The sequence below is a fragment of the Ovis canadensis genome, chromosome 2, assembly GCF_042477335.2.
Source record: "Ovis canadensis isolate MfBH-ARS-UI-01 breed Bighorn chromosome 2, ARS-UI_OviCan_v2, whole genome shotgun sequence".
NCBI classification, from domain to species: Eukaryota; Metazoa; Chordata; class Mammalia; order Artiodactyla; family Bovidae; genus Ovis; species Ovis canadensis.
This window is the reverse complement of record NC_091246.1, coordinates 226,901,703-226,925,286: the sequence shown is the minus strand read 5'-3', so window position 1 is coordinate 226,925,286 and position 23,584 is coordinate 226,901,703. Positions and strand designations below refer to the sequence as shown.

Sequence of the window (23,584 nt, the reverse complement as noted above, 5' to 3'; positions counted from 1 at the left end):
GGGAAGGATCAAGCAGCGCCAGTTCGGAGACCAGTCACTGGTAATTGCATGACCTGGAGCAAGTTATTTACCCTCTATGGGCCTCAGATTTCTCATCTGCAAAACGGCAATTAGAACAGGATTGATGGGCTTCCCTGGTGGCTCAGTGGTAAAGAATCTGCCTGCCAGTGCAGGAGAGACAGGTTTGATCCCTGGCACAGGAAGATCCCACAGGCCATGGAGCAACTAAGCCCGTGCGCCACAACTCATGAGCCTGTGCTCTGGAGCCCAAGAGCCACAACTCCTGAGCCCACATGCTGCAGCTAGTGAAGCCTGAGCACCGTAGAGCCCGTGCTCTGCAACAAGAGAAGCCTGCACGCGGCAGCTAGAGAATGGCCCCCATGCACTGCAAACTAGAGAAAAGCCTGTGCACCAACAAAGACTCAGCACAGCCGAAGACAATTTTTTTTTTAAGTTAAAAAGAAAAAGAACAGGGTTGTTAAGAGGATGACATGAACTCCTCTGTGTGAAGCTCTTAGACCAGTACCTGACACATAGGGTTCGATAAACATTAAACTAGCCTCAACACTACTACAAACCAGAGACACAAAAGCCCTCAGGGAACTTGCAGTTTGAAAAATGATGAAATGTACACACATGAAATGAGTGAAAATTGGCTGACATCTCAAAGGGCAATGTGTCTTGCAGCCAAACTGAAGCTACCAACCACACCAGCTCAGAGAAGACAAAGATGTGATGCAAAATCCACCTCCACCAGGCAGGTTCTGACACTCCTTGGCCAGTGGACCAATCTTTGCATTTATAACCCTAACTTGGCAGGATGAAGTTTCTGGAAGACAGTGAAGTGTAGGTTCAGGTTGCTCCACGCTGTCACTGAGACTGGCCTGGAATTCCCTCTTGCCAATAGCATCTCCTCCTTGCTCCCCAGAACAGACCACCCAGTGCTGAATGCTGTTGACTGGCCTCAGAGTGTGTGTGTGTGTGTGTGTGTGTGTGTGTGTGTGCTGAACGCTGTTGACTGGCCTCAGAGTGTGTGTGTGTGTGTGTGTGTGTGTGTGTGTGCGTGCTGAACGCTGTTGACTGGCCTCAGAGTGTGTGTGTGTGTGTGTGTGTGTGCTGAACGCTGTTGACTGGCCTCCTAGTGTGTGTGTGTGTGTGTGTGTGTGTGTGTGTGTGTGCTGAACGCTGTTGACTGGCCTCTGTGTGTGTGTGTGCTGAACGCTGTTGACTGGCCTCGGTGTGTGTGTGTGTGTGTGTGTGTGTGACTCAGTCATGTCCGACTCTTTGGGACCCCATGGACTATAGCCTGCCAGGCTCCTCTGTCCATGGAATTCTCCAGGCAAGAATATTGAAGTGGGTAACCATTCCTTTCAGGGGATCTTCCCAACCCAGGGATCGAAACCAGCTCTCCTGCATTGCAGGCAGATTCTTTACCGCCTCAGCCACCAGGGAAACCCCAGCCTCATGGTGAACAAGACCTTTTTTTTACTAGAGAAGCAACATGGCTTTGATAAAAAGACCAGACTCTGGAGTTAAGAGATGCTATATATGCCAGTTCAATGCTTGGCACAGAATGGGTGCATGATAAATGTGTTCGGCAGGTGAGTTCTTAACTCCTGGATCACCAGGGAAGTCCCAATCAGATCAATTATGAGACAGAGACAGAGAGACAGAGAGAGAGAAGCCCTAGTCATTGCACAGAAATGCTGTAATGTAAAAGTAGTCTCTTGACCATTTGAGAAAAACCAAGATAAAAATTATGTTGCTTTTTATTCTTCAAAGGATATATATATTATTCTACCAAAGGTGGCACCTTTGTGATATCTCACATTTAAAATTCATTTGTAAATAAAATTTTTAGTACTGGCCCATGTTGACAAAGATCAGACATTTTATACTATAAGAGGCCTGGCGTGCTGCGATTCGTGGGGTTGCAAAGAGTTGGACACAACTGAGCGACTGAACTGAATTGAACTGATTGTTACTCTGCAGGGGTTTATCCTGTAGTAGTCCATGTGCCCCTCAGTAAACCTGACCCAGCTTTGAAACAAACCCCTCCCAGGGCTCTCACCCTACGGAGTCCACCTTTCAGCTCCAGAGGTGCGGAGGCATTTGCGCTGGGGTGCTGTTTTGACATGAGTCTAGGTCCTTTCGTTCTCCTTTCCCAGACAACCAGCCTGCTTTAGATTTCATTATTTGGGGGAAATGGGTGACACAGAAAGCCAGCGAGCCTTTCTGCCTTTTGTTCATTCAGAGCCAAAGTCTTGGGAAACCTAGGAAAGTTTGAAGAGGAAGAAAAAGAAAAGGTTGGCAAGACCTGAAGTGTCTAGGCCAGGAGCTGGGGGCGAGGAGGGAGGCAGAGGAGCTACTCTTTGCCTTCCCCCATCAGCAAAGAAGGAGGTTCCCCCACACCCCAAGGTGGGGGCCAGGAGGAGGCGGTCAGTGAGTCCTGCCAACCCCACGGGATGAGGACTTGAAATAAAAGCTTGTGTTGAAAATGTAATGTTTCCTGCACCCCAAGTGTGTAAACTGAGACCCCCACACTCACTCTACGCTCTACACCAGGTGCTGGGTACACATCAGTGAAGAAAACCTGACGTGGCCGCTGCCCTTAGGCACCTTACAGACAATAAACAAGCAAATGCATAAATTTATAATTATCAAATGGGACAAGCGCCATGGGGGGAAAAGCATATTTACAGGGAACATAGTTACAAACATGCTCTGTGAGGAGGAGACAGTTATGCAAAGACCTGAATGGTGAGAATCAGTCATGCAATGAGGGGTGGGGTGGGGAAGCAGGAGAAGCACTCACAGCAGAAGGAAGAGCTCTGGAAAAGCCCTGTGGTGGGAAAGAACAGCATCGCTGTGGGGCTTTGCGTGCTGAGGATCTGTCTGGTGGTGGGCTGTGGCAGCCCGGGAACCTGGTGCCACAAGGAGACAGATTTAAAAGGACTAGAGGGTGGGGTATCCTGGAAGGGCTATAAGCATATACGGTTTCATGGAAAGAGAAAGAGCATGGGTTTGGGATCCAGCATCCCCTTGGTGAGAATCACCTTTCTTAACCTGAGTCTCAGCTTTCTCCCCTGGAAACTAGAGATCATACGTTTCCTTCAGGAACTGTACCGAATGCAACAATGTTAATGAAATTATTTGAACAAAGTGCTGGTCTAGAGCTTAGTCACTTCAGTCTTGCCCAACTCTATGACCCCATGGACTCCTCTGTCCATTTGACTTCCCAGGCAAGAATACTGGAGTAGGTTGCCATTTCCTTCTCCAAGTAGAACAAAGTAGATGGCCATTACGATGACATTCTCCTATAATCTTTCCCATCCTCATGACCCAGCTGCAAGGTGCCCTTCCCCAGTCCCTTCCTGGGAGGTAAACCCCTTGAGAGCCAGAGCCTCATATCCCACCCTCTTCTCAGAGAACCTAGCACAATTCTAAGAGTTCAATGATGTCATGGCATTGAAGGCCAGTGCACAAGTAATTTATAGTAACTAATAAACTGAAGAATGTTTCTGTGGAGGGCATAGAAGTCACTAGTTTCAAGATGATCAAGTGACCAACTATGGGCCAAGAGAAATATGTCATGGCCTACTCATGTCTCGGGCTGTGTCTGAGGTTCCCTTTGAAGCACCCTGGAGAAATAGCCACTCATAAACACCCAGGCAGAAGATGCAGTCTTTCCTCTCTGCTTACGAAGGGCTTTTCAAGGCAACAAAGCACGTGTATTAACTAACAGGCAGGGTTTTTTAAAACCAGCACTATTTACTGCCTCATGGTTCACCTAGTGCTTCCAAGTGTATCCCACACTCGACAGTGTTGTGACCTGGGTAAGTTATTGATTAGTCTCATCCCCTCACTGTAGATGAAGGAGCCACAGAGCAGTAAGAGCAAGTTGCCTTACTATGGTTAAATAGTGAGATGCAAGACTAAGACATAACCCTGGATCTTTCGGATCTAAATCCCCTGTGCCTTTTCATACATGACCATCACACACGCTGACTCTTGAGTAGGTGGGTGCAAAGTACTGCACACACCCAGAGATGGGCAAAGTAACCACACAGAACAGCAGTTAAGGTTCCAGCCACGGCTAACCAATCTGGACAGGGTCGTCTTAGAAGCCACTGCAGCGTCTTGGCAAAGGAGGACACCACCCTTCACTCCACATGATGTGACCCGTCAGCAAAGACAATACCTCTCCCATTAAGAGGGAGAGGTTTTCAAGTTGACCTGCTCCTCTTCTTCCAAAGTCTTCACAATCGAAGTTTACATCACTCAGTCTGGCCATTGATCCCCATCCCAGAGCCTCATAAAAATGTTTAATATAATTTTTGAATCATAAGAGAGTTCTAAAATATTTTTCAATAAAAAAGTTAAAAAAAAACCCTCAATACCACTCCTCTCCTCCATCTACCTTGTCCCATCTTCACCCACCTTTTACTTAATAAAATATTTCATGTGTGTGTGTGCTAAGTCGCTTCAGTTGTGTCCAACTCTGTGTGACCCCATGGACTGCAGCCTGCCAGGCTCCTCTGTCCACGGGATTCTCCAGGCAAGAATGCTGGAGTGAGCTACTGTGCCCTCCTCCAGGGGATCTTCTGGACCCAGGGATCGAACCTGTGTCTCTTACATCTAACCTGCCTTGGCAGGTGGGTTCTTTACCATTAGCACCACCTGGGAAGCCCCCAAATCCTTTTATTCCCTCCATAATCTATTTAATACAAATAGAAGCAAACATGAATGTCTGTTTCACCCTCTCTCACCTTGTTTCTACAGAAAATGTGACATAGTGTCATTATGTACAATTTCAGGGACTGAATCCTTTCTCTCCACCACCTCAGGCCTCCTCTGCCGGCAAGCCCAAGGCCAAACAGGCAATCGACAAGCACTCGTTGAAAGGGAAAGGCCAGGCTGAGTGGCCAAATCGATCTCTGGGGTCAGTTCAGGGTGTAGAAGTTAAGTCCTGATGACTAACATCTATGCATGCGTGACAGGTGGCAAAGCTGTGGTCCATCAGAGGAGTAATGTCCCGGCGCCTCCTCCAGGTGAAGTGCAGGGCTAAAGGTCAGACACTCCCAGGAATGTGATGGCCTCGGGGGACACCACCAGCACCTCTGTCCTCTAACTCACCAAACAGCATCCACAGGACAAAGTGCAGAGGACTTGTTAAATTGTTACAGAAAACAAAGACAAGCCCAGAGATTTTAAGCAGGAGGAAATGGATGAAGCTTTTCTTTCAGGTCCCCCAGCCTCACACCGCTTTCCAGGTCACCCTGAGATGACTGGAGATTATTCTACCCCATCTGGACCATGACCCAGTGGGGCTTCTGGGAATGTGCTTGTCCACGGACCCGGCCTCCCTGACAGGCGGCTCTGGGCCAGCAGCTGGGGAAGGCCTTCGGCGGGACCAGCACGGACTCGTTTGCAGATGGTGCCAAATCACTAATGGGGAAAGGGGTGTGCTCACTGCCAAGAAAGTGGACTAATATTTTTGGGAAGTTTTAATTTGCATCAATTAAAAATTCAGGCCAGCTCTGAGCAAAACAGAAGTAGGTGAACTTATTTCCTGAACCTCTGCACTGTCTTCCCTGGGCCCCTCCAGCCTCTGCAGGCCTATCAGTGAGGGATCCTCCACTGGCCAGCATTTCCCAACCGGCCAGTTCTCAGATTCACACAGTTTTACCCCCACTCTCCTGCCAGACCACACTAGGGCCCTGCAGGGAAGGGGAGAGAAACCATCTGGCTCCAAGAAACAGGAAAAACCCGTCTCTGGAGCCTCAGCACCAGCCTTCAGGTCTGGGTAATGTCTATACACTGAAGGCTCTTTTCTTGAGCTTATCAGCTTTGTATCTTTTGACCAAGGAATATGAGAAACGCTTGGGAAGATTAGATGCTTTAAGTAATGCATGGAACACAGTAAGGGCTCACTAAGCCATGGCATCTTGTTACAGGTGAGAATTGTTTAGGGGTGTTCCTCTGTAAATCTCCGAACCTTAAGTCCTGGCCCCACCACGCCCACTCTGCCGTCCTGGCCCAGAGAGCAGTTGTTTCATGGGAGTCATTTATGAGTACTGGAGAACCTCTCTTGCCCTGAGTTATGCTCTAATGGGCTCTGCGGTAGAACCTGTGTCCTTTTAACCCCTGCTGAGTGAAGGGATGAATGAATGCATCCCATCAGTGGATTTATGAATGAGTATGTAATGCACTTGCTTCAGGAGACAGACAATGCTGACCCACACAGAGGTCAGGAAAGGCAGAGCTGCCAAGAGTGACCCTAACTACCCTAAATGCCTTCTCCCCGCTGGGGCCCAGCAGTTCTTCTCCCTCCTCAAAATCCAAGGATCTGGAGACAGGACCTTCAGCCATTCATGAGGGCCTGAGGCTGAGTGACCGTCCCTGGCAGTACTGATTCTTTCTCACACAGTTCCATTCTCCCAGGACCCAGAGTTTGCAGAGGGCTGGCTGGGGCAAGGATGGGTCCAGATCGTAGAAGAATTTGTCTGCTCCCTTCCCCAAGCCCTAGGAGCACCCGGGGGTGCTTTTTCCTCCATAACTCAACTTATCTGGGTAATGAGTCCCCACTTCTAACCAACAGAAAAGTTAGCCTAACATTCCAGTGAACTCAGTCCAGTGATTTAAACACAATCGGTTCGACTTAAACTTGGTCGCTTCCCCACATGGGGGCCAGGCCTATCCCGTTCTCCTGCAGTGGCCCCTGCACACTCTCCAGCACCCTCTCAGCTGGCCTCTGGGCCCCACTACGGGCCCACAGGATCTTCTGGGCCAGCTTCCTTCTCCAGTCGAGGAATATCTGAGCAACTGTCATCAGCCCTATTCTCTTTTCATTTTTATTGTTTAGTTGATTTACAGTATTGCATTAGCTCCAGGTGTAAAGTGCATCAGTTACATACATATACATCTCCATTATTTTTCAGATTCTTTTCCCATATAGGCCATTACAGTTTGAGTTCCCTCTGCTATACAGTAGATCCTTATTATCTATTTTGTATATAGGAGTGTGTGTATCCATCTCAATCTTCCAATTTATCCCTCCCACTGCTTTCCCCCAGTCACTGAACATTTGTTTTCTACATCTGTGACTCTATTTCTGTTTTGGAAGTAAGCTCATTTGTCACTTTTTTTAGATTCCACATAAAATATTATACAGTATTTATCTCTTCACGATGACAATCTCTAGGTCCATCCATGTTGTTGCAAGTATTGTTATTTCATCCTTTATATGGCTGAGTAATATCCCATTGGATATATGTACCATATCTTCTTTACCCATTCCTCTGTTAAAGGACATTCACGCTGCTTTGCTGACAGCCCAGGTTTGAAGTCATATGAGCCTGGACCTGATCAGGTGTCCTCTACTTACTGAAGGGATCACGGCCAGTCATTCACCTCCTCTCAGCCTCAGTTTCCTCACCTGTAACAAGATGCCACTGTCTCCCAGGACCTCTGCATGGAGCAGACTATCAGCACGGAACTCAGTGCCTGGCATGTACATGCTCCCGAAATGAAACCCATCTGTTAGTTCTCAAAACCACATACGCACTCAGCCCGAGCCGGGCTCAGGAGTTCAAAGGGAGTCCCCAACACTCCCTTCTCAAGTTCTCTCACAGGACTCGTGTACACAAATATATGGGCACCACTACTCCCCTTGGGTTATTCTTGCATGCAGGAAACAGATCCCTACTCAGGCTGCCTCAAGTCACAGTAGGGGTGTATGCAGTGAAGACCCTTTCAGTGCCTCATATCTGGCTCAAATTAGCTAAAGCCAAAAAGAAACGAACAGGTCTCCTTTGGCTCACATAACCTAAAATTCCAGGGGTATCTGCTTCGGGGCACAACTGGAGCCCAGGACTCCATGGACACCACCCATACTTGGCCTCATTCGCCCCACCTACCTCTCGGCTCTGACTCCCTCTCGGCTGGGTTACCCGCCTTTCCCAATCCGCAGCTGCGGGTTTATTCTCTCAGCAGCCCTCCTGGGAAAACCTGCCTCTTTCTTGGTTGGTCTGGCAAAAAGCCAGGCCTGAGGCTTGGTAGGCCAAACCATGGGCATTCCTGAACCACTCACCATGGCTGTGGAGACACAGATAAAGCAGTGGGGTCAACCCACCCAGGCCCTGAGCTGAACGAAGCAGTGTGGGAAAGAAGAAGGCAGGGACGAAAACCCCCAGATGCCTGCCCGCCTGCCCTCCCTCCACAGCCCAGCTCTACACACTCGCTCCCCAGTCACACTCCTTTCTAGCTCGCACCACCAGTGGCCTGAGATGCTCATTAGTCCCCAGCTGAAACTCGAGAGAGTGGGAACCTAACTGGCCCAGCTGTTGGTTGGGCAGGGATTTCCTCGCCAGGTCACATGACAGGAGCTGCTGGCTGAGGACAAGTGCCCGTGGGTAGGAGTCCAACTTGATCCCATCAGTGGCGCCAAAGCAGGGTTGGAAGATGGTTGGTATCGCAGTTCAAATGAGGTTGCCTGGCTGGTCCATTATGGGAAAGCCACAGGCAGAGCAGTTTCTATAAGAAGGGGGGGGGGGGGGCAGAAGGCCTCACGAGTGACACAGCCAGATGCCCCTATGGCATCTGAAATGCAAACAGCTTTATTGATACCTGAGGAAAGCGCAGGAGAAACACTCCTTCTGACCACTCGGCCCATTCCCTGGGGCCAGGTCAACGAGAAGCCAGACTAGTCCTCTCACCCTGCCCGCGCGCCGGGGGTCATCCAGGGCCTTGTTGGCCAGTGCCCAGAGGCCAGACAAGTCAGCAGCCAGAGTATGGAGAGAGGACATCTGTAGCCGTGGCTTCCATGGCAGGGGCGGGGCCAGCCCGGCAGCCTCACTGGTCAAGGTCCAGAGCCTCCTGGGTCACAGTTCGGAGTCCAATGGAAAACAGTTCCTCCCAGGGCTTCCGGATCCAGGCCAGCAGGGCCGTCAGCTGCTCTGGACACACAACTCGGAGTGCCCAGAAGCTCTCCAGCCGGGACACCTGGCATACAAGCAGCAGTGAGGTGAGACACACGAGGGCCGTGCCCAAGCATGGGGGCAGCGGAGCGGGTCTCAGGAGGACCCACTGCCCCTCCCGGTTCAAGGCCTCTTCTCGCCCCTAGGCCTGTCTCTCTCCAGAAAAGATCCTGACTCTGAGCTTTTAAAACAGAACCCAATTGGCACCGATGGATGACCCACCAAAAGGGCTTTCTCATTTACCACTTTGTGTCTTTAATCCTCCCTGCTTTCAGACTGTCAGTTCTGGGGTCCACTCCAAGGAGTTGCTGGGACTTAGTCCCTGGCTCTGTCATTTATGACCTGGGCCCACTGGTTAACACCCCCCGCCAGCCTCAGAGTCCTCAACTGTAAGTGAGCTAAAAACCATACTGCCTCCTCACATAGAGGCTGGCGCACAGGCCCAAAGAGACACGAACTCCAAGTGGCGCCTGCTTCATCAGGGCCTCCGAGCTCACACAAGGCTGGGCTTCAAGTCCACAGTGTCCCCACTGCCCGTAACTGCCTCCTCGCTACTGTTCACACCCCGCGACAGCCTCCCAGGTCCCAGCACCCTGTTCTCTGCGTCCCATCATCATGACTGCCTGTGGTTAGGTTCCCTAGAGCCCAGATCCTAGTCTTCCTAGACCCACTTGCCGCACTGCCCCCCACCGCCGCCTCCCCACCCCACCCCTCTCTCGTTGGCTCCACACCTCGTCATAGAAGACCAGCCGCAGGGCCTCCGGGGCCACTCGATACAGCAGCACAGAGCTCAGGCTGCTGAGGGGCTGCTGCTCCCTGACGCTCACTGAGGGGCCTGGCCCAGGGGGTGGGGCCTTCTCAGATGCTTCGCCAGATGCTGCTGGAGAAGGGGGCTCTGCCTGGGACCCTGCAGGGTCCTCATCTAACAGGTACAGGGTGGACAGAGTCAGCAACAGGGACACAGGGCAGGCAACGGGTCCTAGGGTATAAGAGACAGAGTGAGGCCCAGAGAAGAAAGCCGTGGAACAGCCCAGATCCCCAGGCTGGTGTCCCAGTGCTGCTTCGGAGAGGAGGAGTGACCACACTGAGGCGGCCACAGCACGGCCTGTGCCTCTGGGGCCACAGTCCTCCCTTCCCCAAACTCCAAGGATCTCTAGCCTCCAAAACCTCTGAGGCCAAGTCAGAGGGAACTTGACCCACTCCCACCCCTACATCAGAAAGATGCACCCGCTCTCCCCTTCACCAAAAGCGTAGGACGGGGCAGACTGAGATGATCTGCTCCACTTCCCACAAAGCCTGGGCCCCGAAGCAAAGGTCCCTGAGCAATAAGACACCCCATGTCACACCCTGGACCCTCCAGAGAGGCCGGGACACTGAGACTGTTACTGGGTGGAAGTCCACATCCCGGCACTGTGAATTACTACAAAGGCACGAAGAGGTGCCAGGGGGCTGGAGGGCTGGAAGGCCGGGGCCAAATCTTACCTTCAACCAGGAACGCTCGAAGGTAGAAGAACCCGGGAGGCTCTGAGGAAGAGTCTGTCTTCAGTAGTGGCCTAGGGAGAAGGCAGCAGGCCCAGGAAGGAGCAGTCAGCCACGGGATAGGAAGAGCCACAGTGGGGGTGGAGTGAGGAGAAGGCGGCAGGCCCAGGTCAGGAGGCTCGGGCGCTCAGGACTCCACCCGGGGCTTGTGAGGGGAGGGGCTGCGCTCCACGAGCAGCCATCTGGGCCTAGCCTGGCCTCAGCCCCCTCAACTCACCAGAGCCTGTGCTTCGGGGTCACCTCCTCCTCCGTGGCGCTGAAATTGCTCCTCCGCGTAGGGGGCAGGGACTGTAAGACATCTGGACAGAGCCAGCCGGGGACAGGGAGCCCTCAACGACTCCGGCTCTTCCATCCCAACCTCTCCACACCTTCCCATCCTCCGCGCTGTGGAACCTCCAAGAGGGATGGGTCCTGTTACCGCCTGTCTTCACTGCGGGCGCCACACCCAGAGCTGCAGTCCACAGCCCCCCCCCCCCCCACCCGGCCTCCCTCCTCCCCCTGCCCCTGCTCACCGGTGAGCTCCTCCAGGAAGGCCCGGCAGCACTTGGCTTCTCGGGGCAGCAGGACACAGGGCCCCGCCCCAGCTGCCCACTCCAGCCGCAGGCTCTGTCCCGCCAGGCCCAGCTCTATGTGCCGCAGGTCCTGCAGGGGAACGGCCAGGGCCAGCTGCAGCCAGCTAGCTGGGGGCCCGCTGTGGAGACGGAGAGGGCAGAGTAGCAAGAAAGAGTGAGAGCAGGGTCAGAGCGTGGGGGCCCGGGCCCTTCCCTGGCAGCGGCCCCACCCACTCACCAGATCTCCCCTGTCACCTTCAACACGTAGAACCTTTGGTCAGATACAACCACGAGACACAGAAATTCCCCGGGGTGGCCTGCCAACGCCAGCGGCACCTAAGGGGAAGAGGAGGTTGGCAAGAAACAGAGAGGGCTAGGGAGGCGGCCGGCAGACTGAGGGCTGAGCTCCTGGTGACACTGCTCACCCATCCGGCCTCTCCGTCGGCCTCGCTCTCTAGCCCACAGCCCCGCCTGCACTCGGACCCACATCAGGCTCTGAGCAGGTCTCCCTGACCACCATCTCGCCCCCTCCAGCCCACCCTCTGAGAGGACTGCCACCCCCAAATACAAAACCCACCGCCACTCCCCAGCTCCCCAGACTTCAGAGGCTCCACAGGCCTTGGGATCAAGTCCAAGCTACGGCAGCAGACACCAGATGATGCTTCCAGGCTCCTCTCAGGACACCTGCCTTGCCCACACCCTGGCTGCGCCGCTCAGTCACTTCTCCCCACCAGCTCCTCTCAGGCCTCAGAGCAGTTGCTGCCTCCTTTCCCTAAAACACTCTTTTTCTCCCTCCCGTCACTCATCCTGCAGGAAGGAGAGGCTTCCCAGGCCCACACAGGCTGGATCAGATGCCTGTCAAGGACCTGAGCCTGATTCTGGCACAGGCACACCTCATCGTGGCTGCCTGTTCCTCATCCCAGGATGGACGATGGAGAGCAAGACTGCGGACTCTAGGCCCTCGGTGTCCCGCAAGTGCTCACAGATCCAGACAGGGATCTGTGGCAACAATGGCCAGAGGCTGCGCCCGACAGCCCGCAGACACCAGCTACAGGGTGAGCAGCATCCTCCCCATGGGACAGGGGAGACTTCGAAGGCTCAAATACCAAGGAGCAGGTCCAGAGCCACACTGAGAGTCACTGCCGGCATTCAAACTGGAAGCCGGGCCTGGTGGCTCCAGAGTGACTGACCAGTTTGCTGTGCTGCAAACAGGCAGGGGGGCACAGGGCAGGGCCGGGCTGGCACAGACCTTGAGGCAACACTGGAACTCCTCCTGGGCATCAGTGAATACCTCGACGTCCAGGAAGAGCCGGAGTCGGTGGTCCACGGAGCGGAGGCCGCAGCGCTCAGGGGCTGGGGGTGAGTGGTGGGCCGTCAGCCCGCCCGGGCCACCCCAGCACCCCTCCCCCAACACCACCTGTCTCTGTTTGCCTAGACTCACGTGGGCTGAGGCTCCAACTGTGGTGGTCATGGGAGGCCAGGGCCTGGGATGGGGCACTGCCAGCCCCATTGCTGGGGTCACTGTGGCCACGAGGGTCGTGGACAGCACTCAGGGACTGCGAAAGGGCCGGGGATTGCTCTTCTTGTCTCCGCTCCCCACTGGGGGTTCCCGGGGACACAGCCAGAAGAACCACGTGATCACTACCACAGTACGGACACACAGCAGATGATTCTGAAGGGCAGATGTACACAGCTCATCAACCACACACACACACACACACACACACACACACACACACACACACAGATATACACACTCATAACATCCCTCCCCCCGACCCCACCCCCCTGTGCTCACAATACTCCCTCCCCACTCTGGGACTCGCCTGGGCCCCATCTCCAGCTTCACACGCTCCCCATGCTCCCACCTAACCTGATGCCCTCAGCAAGCCAAACTGCTGACCAATCACTCCCCATCCTAGTGACAGATGAGCAGGCCCCCAAGCTCCTCAATATACCTGCCTTCTCATTTTAGGAGGCCCTTTCAGAGAGGGCCACACCCACCCAGGCCCTGCTGTGGGCCCCTTCCACAGCCCTGGGCTGCGCATGTACTTGAAGTCTAAGAGCCCAGAAACAACAGATAAGGGTCCAATTCCAGGTTCTCTGTGCTTGGTTCCCCATCTGTGAGACGGGGATGATGACAATCCTAGAGGGTTGTCAGGACAACTGAATGGAATTGGGTAAAGAAACCAGGACACAGATCAGCGGTGAGACAAGAAACACTCTTTGAGCAGCTATGACGTGCTGGAACATGCTAGACCCTTTGACAGCTATATCCAAACTCTCTGCAGACACTGGAGTGAGGAAAGCAAGTGAGGAAAGCAAAGATGGAGTCACTGATGCGCCCTGCCAAGGCCACGTAGCTGGGGTCAAGGCAGCAGCTACTGTGTGTGGAAGACCTCGGTTCTAGCCAGGCATGGTTCCTGGTGCTGTTCTGTCACACTGAAATCTCCTCATGTCACGGGGCAAGTCCATCCTCTTCTTTGCTCAGACGAGGTGACTGAGGCTCAGATCAAAAGAGACCGGAGCACATAGGAATGTACAAGACTAACACCACCACCGAAGGGACGCCAGGACCACATGACCCTTAGAGTACAGACAGGGTCTGGGACAGGGCAGAGCTGTTTCTGTTATACACACTGTACTGCTGGGCTTGCAGCTGCCCAGGCAAGTTCAGGTTGGAGAATGAATGAAGAGGGCTCAATTTCTGAATAAAATTTAAACCCCAGTTCCACTACTGCCAGGGGAAAAAAAACAACGTGATTAATAAAAATCAAACATTTCAGTGCAGGTGTTACCAAAAATACTTTTTTCCTCTTCAATGTCTTCAAAGACACGGCTTTTTGACTGGTCTGCAATGGAAAAATCTGTCATCTTAACAAACAGGATGTGAAGAAATGCCATGAAGTGTTACTCAAGTGACTCACAGGGTCGGTCAGGGAAGGACAACCTAAGCCCCCTCACACAGCATCCCACTACAGCTGCCAGACAGCCCAGCGCTGCAGGGAGTGCTCGTATGTTTTACGTGGCTTCTGAAATAGTAGCCCAAAAAAAGGAGGGAAATGCTCCAAGTTATGGAAAAATAATGGGTACGTTTAAGCAGTTAGAGACTGTACTTCCTGACTTAAGAGAAAAAGAGGATGTAGTTTTTGTTTTTTTTTTGCAGGCAGACAATTTTAATTTTTCCTCCAGGCTGAAAAGTTGCCCCTCCACCACCCCCCCGCCCCCCGCCGCCCCGCTCCTTTCTTCCCTAGGGCTCCCCCTCCACACTCTCAGCTCAAAGCCATTTTCCCTGAAGCAGCAGGAGGCGCATGGACACTGAGGTCAAGGGCAGGGCTGGTACCTGTCTTTCGGAACAGCGGCCTCCAGCCTTCCTCACTGTCCAGCCCCAACCTGGGCTCCTCTGGCTTGAACTCACGGCCACAGCGCAGACACTGGAGTCTGTCCCCTGGCAGGGCCCCCACTTCCTCAAGCTGATGCTGAGAGGTGGCTGCTGGGGTCAGCACAGCTAGCAGCTCCTGAAACACGGTGACCGGACACAGCCGTGAGCAGGACCCGAGTCCTCAGGTTTCCAGCCTCCCCCAGCTGCCTGGGCCCTGCGCTAGGTTCCGTCACCTGGACAGCTGCCTGGGCATCCGGCTCCAGCACCACGTAGCGACGCAGCTGCCGGTCGGGGCAAATGTAGGAGAAGCGGAGAACAAGGATGGGGCCCTGGGGTCGTGGATCTGAGCCCTGCACAGGAAGAGGCGGTCAGCAAGATTAGGGTTATGCTGAGAGCATGACGGAAACGATAGCTCTGGACTCCGCAAAAATGCTTTTGCTGACAGCCACGCTGCAGCCCAGGAGCTCTGCCCCTCAGCCAAGCCTCCAATCCGCCTGGGGCCTGCCTCTGCCCACTTAGTGCCCCTTCCTGGCTCCAAGCGCAGTGACAGAGCATGGGAAACACCCGGCCCATTGCCTGACCAGGTTGTCAAGAGTCAGTTCCAGAAAAAAAAGCCTAGCACCCCCTCTAGAAGCCCTGCTCCTTACGACTCACCTCAGGCACCTGCTCACTCTGGGTCTGGGTCTCTGCCTCTATCTCAGCTGCCTCCAGACTCCGGAGCTCAAGCCGTTGCAGGGTTCGAGCTGCTTGTAGTTCCACCTCAAACAGGTGGCCTGTAGTGACCCAGAGAAAGCACTCCCTGCCCCGCACGCCCTCAGGCCCCTCCAGGGGACACACCAACATGGGCCGGCAGAGCTCCACTGAGGAGAGACAGAGAGTGGGACACCGTGAGGAGGGAGAGGCAGCCAAGACTTGGCCCCCGCTATGGGATGGCCGTCCATCCCCACACTTGGGCCTTCCTGACTTCTGGACACACGACCACCACCTGGCTCCGGGCTCCCTCACGGCCAGCGAGTGCTCACCCTCCACTTCACTTTGCTCCTCTCCTCCCTCCTCTTCTCCTTGCTTCTCCAGCTCCTCTTCTCCCTGCTTCTCCAGCTCCTCTTCCTCCTGAGGCTCTGGCTCCGGCCAGACCTCCTCTGCCACTTCCTGTGGAGACTCCTTCTCAGGGGGTGGAGGGCTGGGCACAGGCCCTGGGCTCAGGGCGTCCGGGGACAGCGTGTTGAGGGCAGAGGCCTCCAGGTGATTCCGATACTGCAGCCAGTCGCAGCCAAACCGCTCCCGAAAGCTGCTCATGAGTTCCAGCTCCCGATGCTGCTGCACAAACCACCCTGGGCAGGTGCGGGAGCACACGGCTTAGCAAGCCCGGCCCCACCACAACCCCCAGCCACCCCATCTTCTGGGCGTGCTCCTCAGGGTGAGGTAAAAAAGAGGGTATGGTGGCAGGGGACGGCCAGTTCAGAGGGAAGCCGAAGTCTGCCCTTTCAGCAGCAGGTGCCGAAGCGAGTTCTATGTGACACTGAGGTCACATGCAACTCAGAAGCACAAAATGCCTGCCGCTTAGAGAGATTCAAGAGACAGGGCAGCGCATTTAAGGTCCGGAAACGTCCTCTAGTTTAACCCAGCTTTTCCCAAATTGATGGGGCCACAGGATCCTCTCATTATCTGACCCGCTGACATCCAACAAAGATAACGTTCCCTGAAAAACCCTTTGGAAAGTGCTGCCCAGGAGCAGTCTCTTCTCCTTTCCCTAGACTGAAACAGGAAGGACAACGAGGTCCCCGCAATGCTCCACTCCACCAAAAAGAGAAGTCCTCTCGACTAGGAGAGGAGTGCGTGGGACTGAGGCCTGGGTGCTGGGGGTGGGCTGACTCACCAGCCGGGGAGGGGTCCAGCGTCCGGGGCTCTGGGTCGGTGTCACTGGGTTCCGAGATACTCGCCCGCCTCACGCGGACTCGGCTCTGAGGTTGGGAGAGGGATCCCAGGTTCTATGAAAGCCAGTGGCCTCCCACCCAACCCACCCGGAACACCCACCTGCAGGCAAAGACATGCCCTGACCACTCCCAGGACCTCTGTAGCCCAAAGCCCCCATAAACACACCCCGGCTCAGGCATGAGGCAGCCTAGGACCCCATTTACCTTCACCTTGCGGAGCCGGGGCTGGGCCACAACACCCCCCGACGAGGGGCTGTCACTCAAGTCAGGGCCACCAGAAGTTTCGATTGTACTCCCCACTGGCCAAGGCGGAGGTGGTACCAAGGTGCTGAGCCCAGAGGACGTGGAGGTCTGGTATGGGAGAACAGGAAGGAGACAGAGGTTGGAGCCAGGGCGCACCCCTCTTCCGCCCACGCTCACCAACGGGGGCCTACCTTCCAGCTGATCGGACAGACCCTTCCTGGACACCCCTCTGTTTCCCTCAGCTAGCACCCTCCCTTCACCTCCACCCCGTCACTCCCGCCACACGAACCTGTAAATCAGTCAGTGACAAGGCCTTTCCATCGAGAAGGAACTGAGCAGAGATAAAAGGGGAGGGCGGAGTCGGTGGGAGCACACACTCTGGGGAGCCCCTAGCCAGGGTTGGGAGCCCTCCTTGTCCTGTAAGGACCAGCAGCTTCAGTGAGGGGAAAAGGCATAACAAGGCAGCAGTGTGAGGCCTCGGTCCCTCACCAAGGGATGTGGGGAAAGGCAAGAGCACGCAGGGGTGAGGGAGGCCTAGGCAAGAAAGGGAACGCAGAGCGGACGTGGGCAGACCACTCACCCCAGCAGCAGTATCCCTGGCACGGGGCGACAAGTACCGGGCGGTGGCCACTCGGTGCTCAGGGTGGAACCACAAAGGGTTCCCCTCCAGGTAGAGCTGGGCACAGGAAGAGGAGACTGAGGTGGGCCTGGGGCCTCCTTATATGAGGAAGAGGGCTGACCCACTCAGCATGCGGGGAGGGGGGGCACGAAGCCGGCTTCCCGGTCCTCACCTTGCGCAGCTCCGTCAGCAGCCACAGTGGCGCCAGCTCCCTGTGTCTCTCCAGCAGGTTGTAGGCCACATCCAGGTGCCGCAGGTTCCGCAGCTGTTCCAGGCCTGGGGCAGAGATGAGAGGGGAGGTGTGAGCAAGGCTGTGGGTGAGCAAGGGTGGAGGGGCGTGGGGAGGGGTGGAGTGGAGTGGAGTGGAGGGGGCGTGCTGGGGGAAGGCATGGCAGAAAGGCCAGCCTGGGCACCCCACACCTGTCTGAGGGCCGCAGGAGGCTCTGGTAGGCACACGCATCCCAGGCCACCCTGAATCTCATACTGCCCCCATTCCCTTCCATGCTAGACTGCTCCCCTACCCTAGCACAGTCCCCCACTCACCATGCAGGCTCTGGAGCTCATTGCCCCGCAGAATCAGGGTTCCCAGAGCAGCCCCTGAGGGTCCCATTTTCGGCACCAAACGCAGGTGGTTATAAGAGATGTCCAGGTGACAGAGCTCAGACAAATCCTGGGAGGGGATGGAGGGGCAGTAACGAAGAGTCTCTCCTTGACCACTCTCTAGCCAGGCTTCTCTGAATCCTCTTCCTGACTAAGCCTCAAACTTGGCCTACAAAGACTACAGATTCTCAACACAAATGATTTCACCTGTCCCTCTATCAACCCCCACATTAAGGCGAATAAATCTACCAGTTTCTCACAGCTCTAGAATGATCACCCAGCCCCCTGACATCACTGCCCAGGAAAACTCAAGGTGGCAGAAGGATTTAGTTTGCTTCAGACAACAGCAGAAACATCGGGCCCGGCTCTCTGCCTCCGTGGGGCTTTGACAAGAGCCAATTAGCAAACCAGACAGGTCCACATGGACGAACACCCTTTCCTGTTTTTCGTACACATCCACTTTCCCAACTTCAGAGGAACCCAACTAGGGTTTGGTCAAAGAGAGAATCTGCCCAAGCCCCCACTGTCCCACTTCCCACTGCCTCATACTCCCTTGAAAATGCTCACCTCTGCACAAATCAAACTGGAGTTTAGTTCACACTGAAAAGCTTATGACGGATTAAAATAGTTTTACTACTAATTAAATATCACCAATAGTTTTTTGCCATTTTAACCAGAATCCAGCTTTATCTCTGACAGGGAGACATGGGAAAAAGGTTCTTCAAGTTCACCATGAAAGCCTTTACTGAGCTAGACCCTGAGCTAAGTAACATCAGATACTCTTCACAATCATTTTCATACTATAAAAGTACTCCTATGATATGTACTTTACAGATAAAAAAATTGAGAGATTAACTAATTTGTCCCACAGAGATTAGGAGTTGAGGTTTGAACACTGGTTTGTCTTATGCCAGAGTCTGTGCCTCCAAAGAGTACTGCCTCCCAGGATGCGACTCCATGGGGAGTAGGGGTGGGGAAGCAGGGGGGTGGCAGGTGGGAGGTAAGAGCAAGGTGGGAGCAAAAGGAGTCTGGAAGGGAAGGTCTCAGCAGAACAAGTGGAGGCCCAGGTGGCACCCACCCCGCCAGGCTGTTCATACTCACCATCAGGAAGCCCTTGCAGTCTTGGACTTGATTGTGGCTCAGGTTCAAGAAGCGAAGAGCTGACAAGAGACGCTTAGGGGAGATAGGGACAGGAAGCAGAAAATCAGACGTCCCCAGGCAGCCAACTGGCTCTCCACCCTAAGGGCCCATCCCTGTCATTCCCCAGTTTCCCAAAGCCCCTCCTGAGGCTCGCTCACCAGGGAGCTGTCTAAGGCAGTCAGGGAATTGTAGCTGAAGTCAGCAGACAGCAGAGCCAGCCAGGGCAGGGCAGAGCAGAAGTCACCGCCGCAGGCTGACAGCAGCTCCTGCACAGACAGGTGGGTGCTATTACCTCCACTCTCTGCCCCTTACCACGCCAAGGCCACGCTCTGTTACCTGGCCATGCATTCACGCTATATACCAGGCTCTGTCTGGAGATGCAGACTTAAAGAAAGCCCAAGACCCCCTTCCTAAGGAATGTGAGCAGACAGAGCAGTGGGGGAGGCAGACGTGAGAATGTCAAACACAATATGCTCGGTGTGACTGTAAACTAGACGGGCACAGAGTGCTGTGGGAACACAGCAGAGGGAGTGAAGACACTGTACAGCAGGAGGCAGGAGGCAGGGCAGGCTGCAGAGAAGCGGGAACATCAGAGCTTGGTCCTCCATGTCCCTCAGGACAAGGCTGCCGGGCTTGCCCCTGACCTTCCTTACCTCTAATGCCTGGAGGCTCCTGCTGCAGATCAGGGTCTCCAGCTGGGAATAGATGCCACGGAGGCCACAGAGGCAGTGGAGGGGGACACCTCGGAGCTGGAACAAGCGAAGGGAAGGAGGGAGGGAGGGAAGGAGACTGAGCTTCACAGAGGACAGATGTCTCATCCCCACCTCCCAATGGGGAGGAGGGGAATGATGACAAAGCCACCTATGGTTCAGGGCAGCCTTAAATGGAAGAGTAGGTGGTGCATCACTGCAGAGCAACAAGCCCACCTCGGTCTGCCCCCGACACCCCACCAAGAGGCCACCTCCCTATCCCTGCCCCAAATGTCTGCTCAAGCCAGGTTTTGTGCACCAACATCCCCCAGTGCCCCATACCTCCAGCTGCCGAAGGGACTTGAAGGGAAAAATTTTGATGGGCCCTGAGAGGCCAAGACCTGGGACATGGACCAGCTAAAAAAAAAAAAAAACTACTCAGGTCACTGAGGCCCACCACACGTCCCTTTCCTTGGCCTCCCTTCCCTAGCACTGCCAAGCACAGCTCTCTCCTCGCCTGGGTCTGGGCCCTACAGGTTTTGTGCACGCATGCCACACCCTCAGCCCCACCTCCACTCTTCTCTTGTGCTCTCAGTACCCCCAACCCCATCCCCATCCCAGAACCTTGAGTGAAAGCGTTTTCTGCAGCACGTCAAAGAGGAACTGAAGCTGGAGGATGATGGGCGAGTCAGCAGGGTGGGAGGGCAGAGCCACAAAGCCTGTCTGGCCAGGGCCCCATGGCCCCAGATGCAGCTCAAATACGTGGTTCAGGTGCTGCAATGTGGCAGTCAGCAGGGTCAGGGTGCTATGGCCAGACAGCACCACATCCCCTACAGGGAAAGGGGCAGACAAGAGGAGGACATAAGAAAAGGCTCTTTCCATTTATTCTAAGACTTACGACCCCAGGAAACAACCACTCCCATCCATAGACCCGATCGAATTCTCCACAACAGGATCAAACTTCCCCACTCTTCCTCGCTCAAGAATTCAGTGGCTCTCCGCTATCTTTCAAAACGTCCTAAGTTTTCCGCCTGATAGATTGCTTCACTACAAGACTCCAGCTTTTCTGAATTTCCCTTACGCCTTCTGCTCAAAGACCCTGGCATACTCACAGTACTGGCAACAGCGCTCGTTCCTAGCTTCCTCATTTTCTGACACACCCCCTTCCACTCTGCCCAGCTCAAGACCCACCTTCTCCAGGAAGCTTTCTCAGCAAGCACCGCTGCAGAACTTTTCACCATAATTACTAATTTTATGTGAGAGCCAACAAGAAGTTTTATCTGTATTTCTTTGTCTCGTTGTACAAGGAACATGTGCACTTCCAGAAACTTCCAAACAACACTAAAATGCATGCCAAAAAAGTAACCACTCATTTAAGCACTAAGGTATTGCTACTGCTCTCCACGTTAAAACTGCCTTCTCTCGTCCTTGAGGGCATCTTCTGGTATTCATTACTGCATCTAAAAAAATACAGCTGCAAGGCCCTACTGTATAGAGCAGGGAGCTATATTCAATACCTTGTGACAAACCACAGTGGAAAAGAATAGAACGTATATGTGTGTATAACTGAGTCACTTTGCTATACAGCAGAGCTTGGCATAACACTGTAAATAAATTATACTTCAATAAAAATAAATAAACTACAAGGTAGGTATTGAGATTTTTAAGTTTCTTGGAAAAAAATAAAGATTGACTAGAACGATTTTGCAGAAATAATACAGAGAGATCCCCATACCCTTATATGTAACCACCAATGGTTTTATTTTATATGGAGTACAATAACAAAATCAGGAAATTAGCATTGTGGACAAGGTGTACATATAGTTCTATGCCATTTTGTTACATATAGGTTCCTGTAACTACTACCACAATCAAGATATAAAACTATTCCATCACTGCAACACTCTCCCTCCTGCTACACCTCTAGTCACTTGTGTGCCTGTGCACATGGACTCACACACACACACCCCATCAGCCCTAACCTCTGGAACGAAGTCAGATTCTTGCTAAATAAGTTATCAAATCCTACAACCTTGTATGAAGGATTTTCTATGTACTAGACAGTAAGGATAGATACAGACAAGGTTCAAGGACTCTCCCTACCCTGAAAGAGCCTCCCAGTCTAGAAGAGGAGATAAGACATGTGCACAGTTAATACTACAAGCCAGAAAGTAAAAATGCTATATGGATACCATCAACAGGAGTGCAGAGAGATGGAAAGGGAGCTAACATTGAATACTATGTGCCAGACATACGTTATTCCATTTAAACTTCACCAAAATCTCCTAAAAAGCACTGTTAATACCTTCTTACAAATATGGAAACTGGAGCACAGAAAAGTTAAGAATCTCAATTGAGATCATAAATCTGATAGGAAGTTGTTATTTCCATCTGTTCTCAAAGCCAACCAGAATTTCTACAACTAAGGCCAACCATTACTGAACAACTCCAATGGCTCCACTGTGCCTAGGCTTGGAAGAAAGAAACTATAATAATTACTACCAATTTTGAGTGCTTACTATATACGCAATCACTGTTCTAAATGCTTTATATGAATTGAAATGAATCCCCACAGCAATCTTTCAGTTAAGTACAATCAGTATCCCATTTTGCTGATGAGGAAGAACTAAGGCTCAGAAAACTTGAACAATTTGGTCATGTTTGAAAGAGCTGGGATTCCAACCCAGGGGCTTTTAATTATCCTATACGTCATGCTTTGCCACTGTCAACTACAAATTGGCATTTGCCATTGGCACTTGTCATCCACCTCTACAAGGATTAAATCATGTGCTACTGCAGCTGCTGATTCTCAACATCCCCTGAAAAGAGTTTATGGTGGAGAGCAGAAATGAGGAGCTCAGTGCTCTGGAACAACAACAAAAAAAAACCTAGCATCACAGGTCTTCAGATAGTTAGATATTTTCAGGAGCCAATTTTATTATGAACCCAATTCTTGTATCTCTTCACATCTAGCACTCCTCATAAAAACAGTAAAATCCTTCGAGGTGACAACTGCTCCTCAACACTAGCAGAAACGGTCTGCAAAAAAATATGTGCTTGATAGCATTTACTCTCCCTCCACCAAAATCACATATATACTGACCTTACTCCCTACCTCTTTAGAGCAGCTTCTCAGAGCCATCTGAGATGCTAGTTCATGGGCTATAGTCCTCATTTTGCCCAAATAACACTTTTTTTAAGTTAGCACCACAGATCAACGATTATGACTAGTCCTTGGTCTAGAAGGACTTACGGCCAAGTAACGAGCACTCCCCTCTATGAGTATCAGAGAACGCATGAAGACAAGTGGCACCCAAAGTTTGGCCTAGAAGGATGGCTAAGGTTTAGACAGTCAAAGACAAAGAGCGACAGAGCTAACAAACTCTGGGAGGAGTAGAGAATTTAATTCTTTGACACCTAAACCCTCGTGACCCTAAACAGCTGTAACCTCATGACTCCTAACTAGCCAAGTCTGTAGAACGTAGGAAGTTGCCCCTCTCGCCCAGCCTCAGCCCAACCGGAAGTTCACTCACCGGACTCGCGCAGAAGCCCCGCGAGCCTCCACACCAGAGAGTCCCGCGGGGCGGTCGTCATGGCCACAGGACGCTGGGGGCGGAGCCAGAGAAAAGAGGAAGCGGAAGAGCTTCAGGTGGTAGCAGTGCCAAAACGCCAGGACGTCCGCGCAAACCGAAGCCTCGCGGAGAACAAAAAAAAGCAAACCAGAGGGCGAGAAAGAGCTCCTCTTTGGTTCCCTTTCAAAGAGCATAAGGCCTGACCAGCCAGGCTGACCTTCCTGTGTGATCCTCCCACCAGCTCTACCGCCGGGCGCCTATCAATAATAGACAGGAAGTCCCGCCCCGGAAGAGAGGCGCTCGGAAGGGACGGCCGAAAAGTAAGCCTTGCGCTTCC

The 23,584-nt window shown here is 53.1% G+C and overlaps 1 protein-coding gene across 5 annotated transcripts; it reads right to left on the bottom strand.

Moving 5' to 3' along the window:
* Nucleotides 1–8,595: 8,595 nt before the first annotated feature.
* On the bottom strand, nucleotides 8,596–23,539 carry STK11IP (serine/threonine kinase 11 interacting protein). Of its 5 annotated transcripts, none has more exons than XR_011254048.1 (24): nucleotides 23,209–23,535; nucleotides 20,300–20,505; nucleotides 20,018–20,092; nucleotides 19,640–19,735; nucleotides 19,145–19,252; nucleotides 18,948–19,019; nucleotides 17,790–17,916; nucleotides 17,419–17,522; nucleotides 17,208–17,303; nucleotides 16,917–16,958; nucleotides 16,589–16,735; nucleotides 16,327–16,411; nucleotides 15,473–15,781; nucleotides 15,105–15,310; nucleotides 14,684–14,800; nucleotides 14,412–14,586; nucleotides 12,510–12,740; nucleotides 12,318–12,421; nucleotides 11,307–11,404; nucleotides 11,030–11,208; nucleotides 10,735–10,910; nucleotides 10,461–10,531; nucleotides 9,710–9,957; nucleotides 8,596–9,003 (listed from the first exon to the last, which is right to left on the bottom strand). XR_011254048.1 is itself a non-coding variant. In XM_069574648.1 (24 exons), the coding sequence occupies exons 1-24, from the start codon at nucleotides 23,267–23,269 to the stop codon at nucleotides 8,854–8,856; spliced, it is 3,189 nt and encodes a 1,062-aa protein (XP_069430749.1). In that variant the 5' UTR covers nucleotides 23,270–23,539; the 3' UTR covers nucleotides 8,596–8,853. The 5 variants fall into 5 exon arrangements, 4 of the variants coding, with proteins under 4 accessions (XP_069430749.1, XP_069430750.1, XP_069430751.1 ...); XM_069574648.1 differs by having other exon boundaries at nucleotides 10,735–10,816; nucleotides 23,209–23,539; XM_069574649.1 differs by having other exon boundaries at nucleotides 10,735–10,816; nucleotides 16,595–16,735; nucleotides 23,209–23,534.
* Between the last annotated feature and the right edge of the window lie 45 nt (nucleotides 23,540–23,584).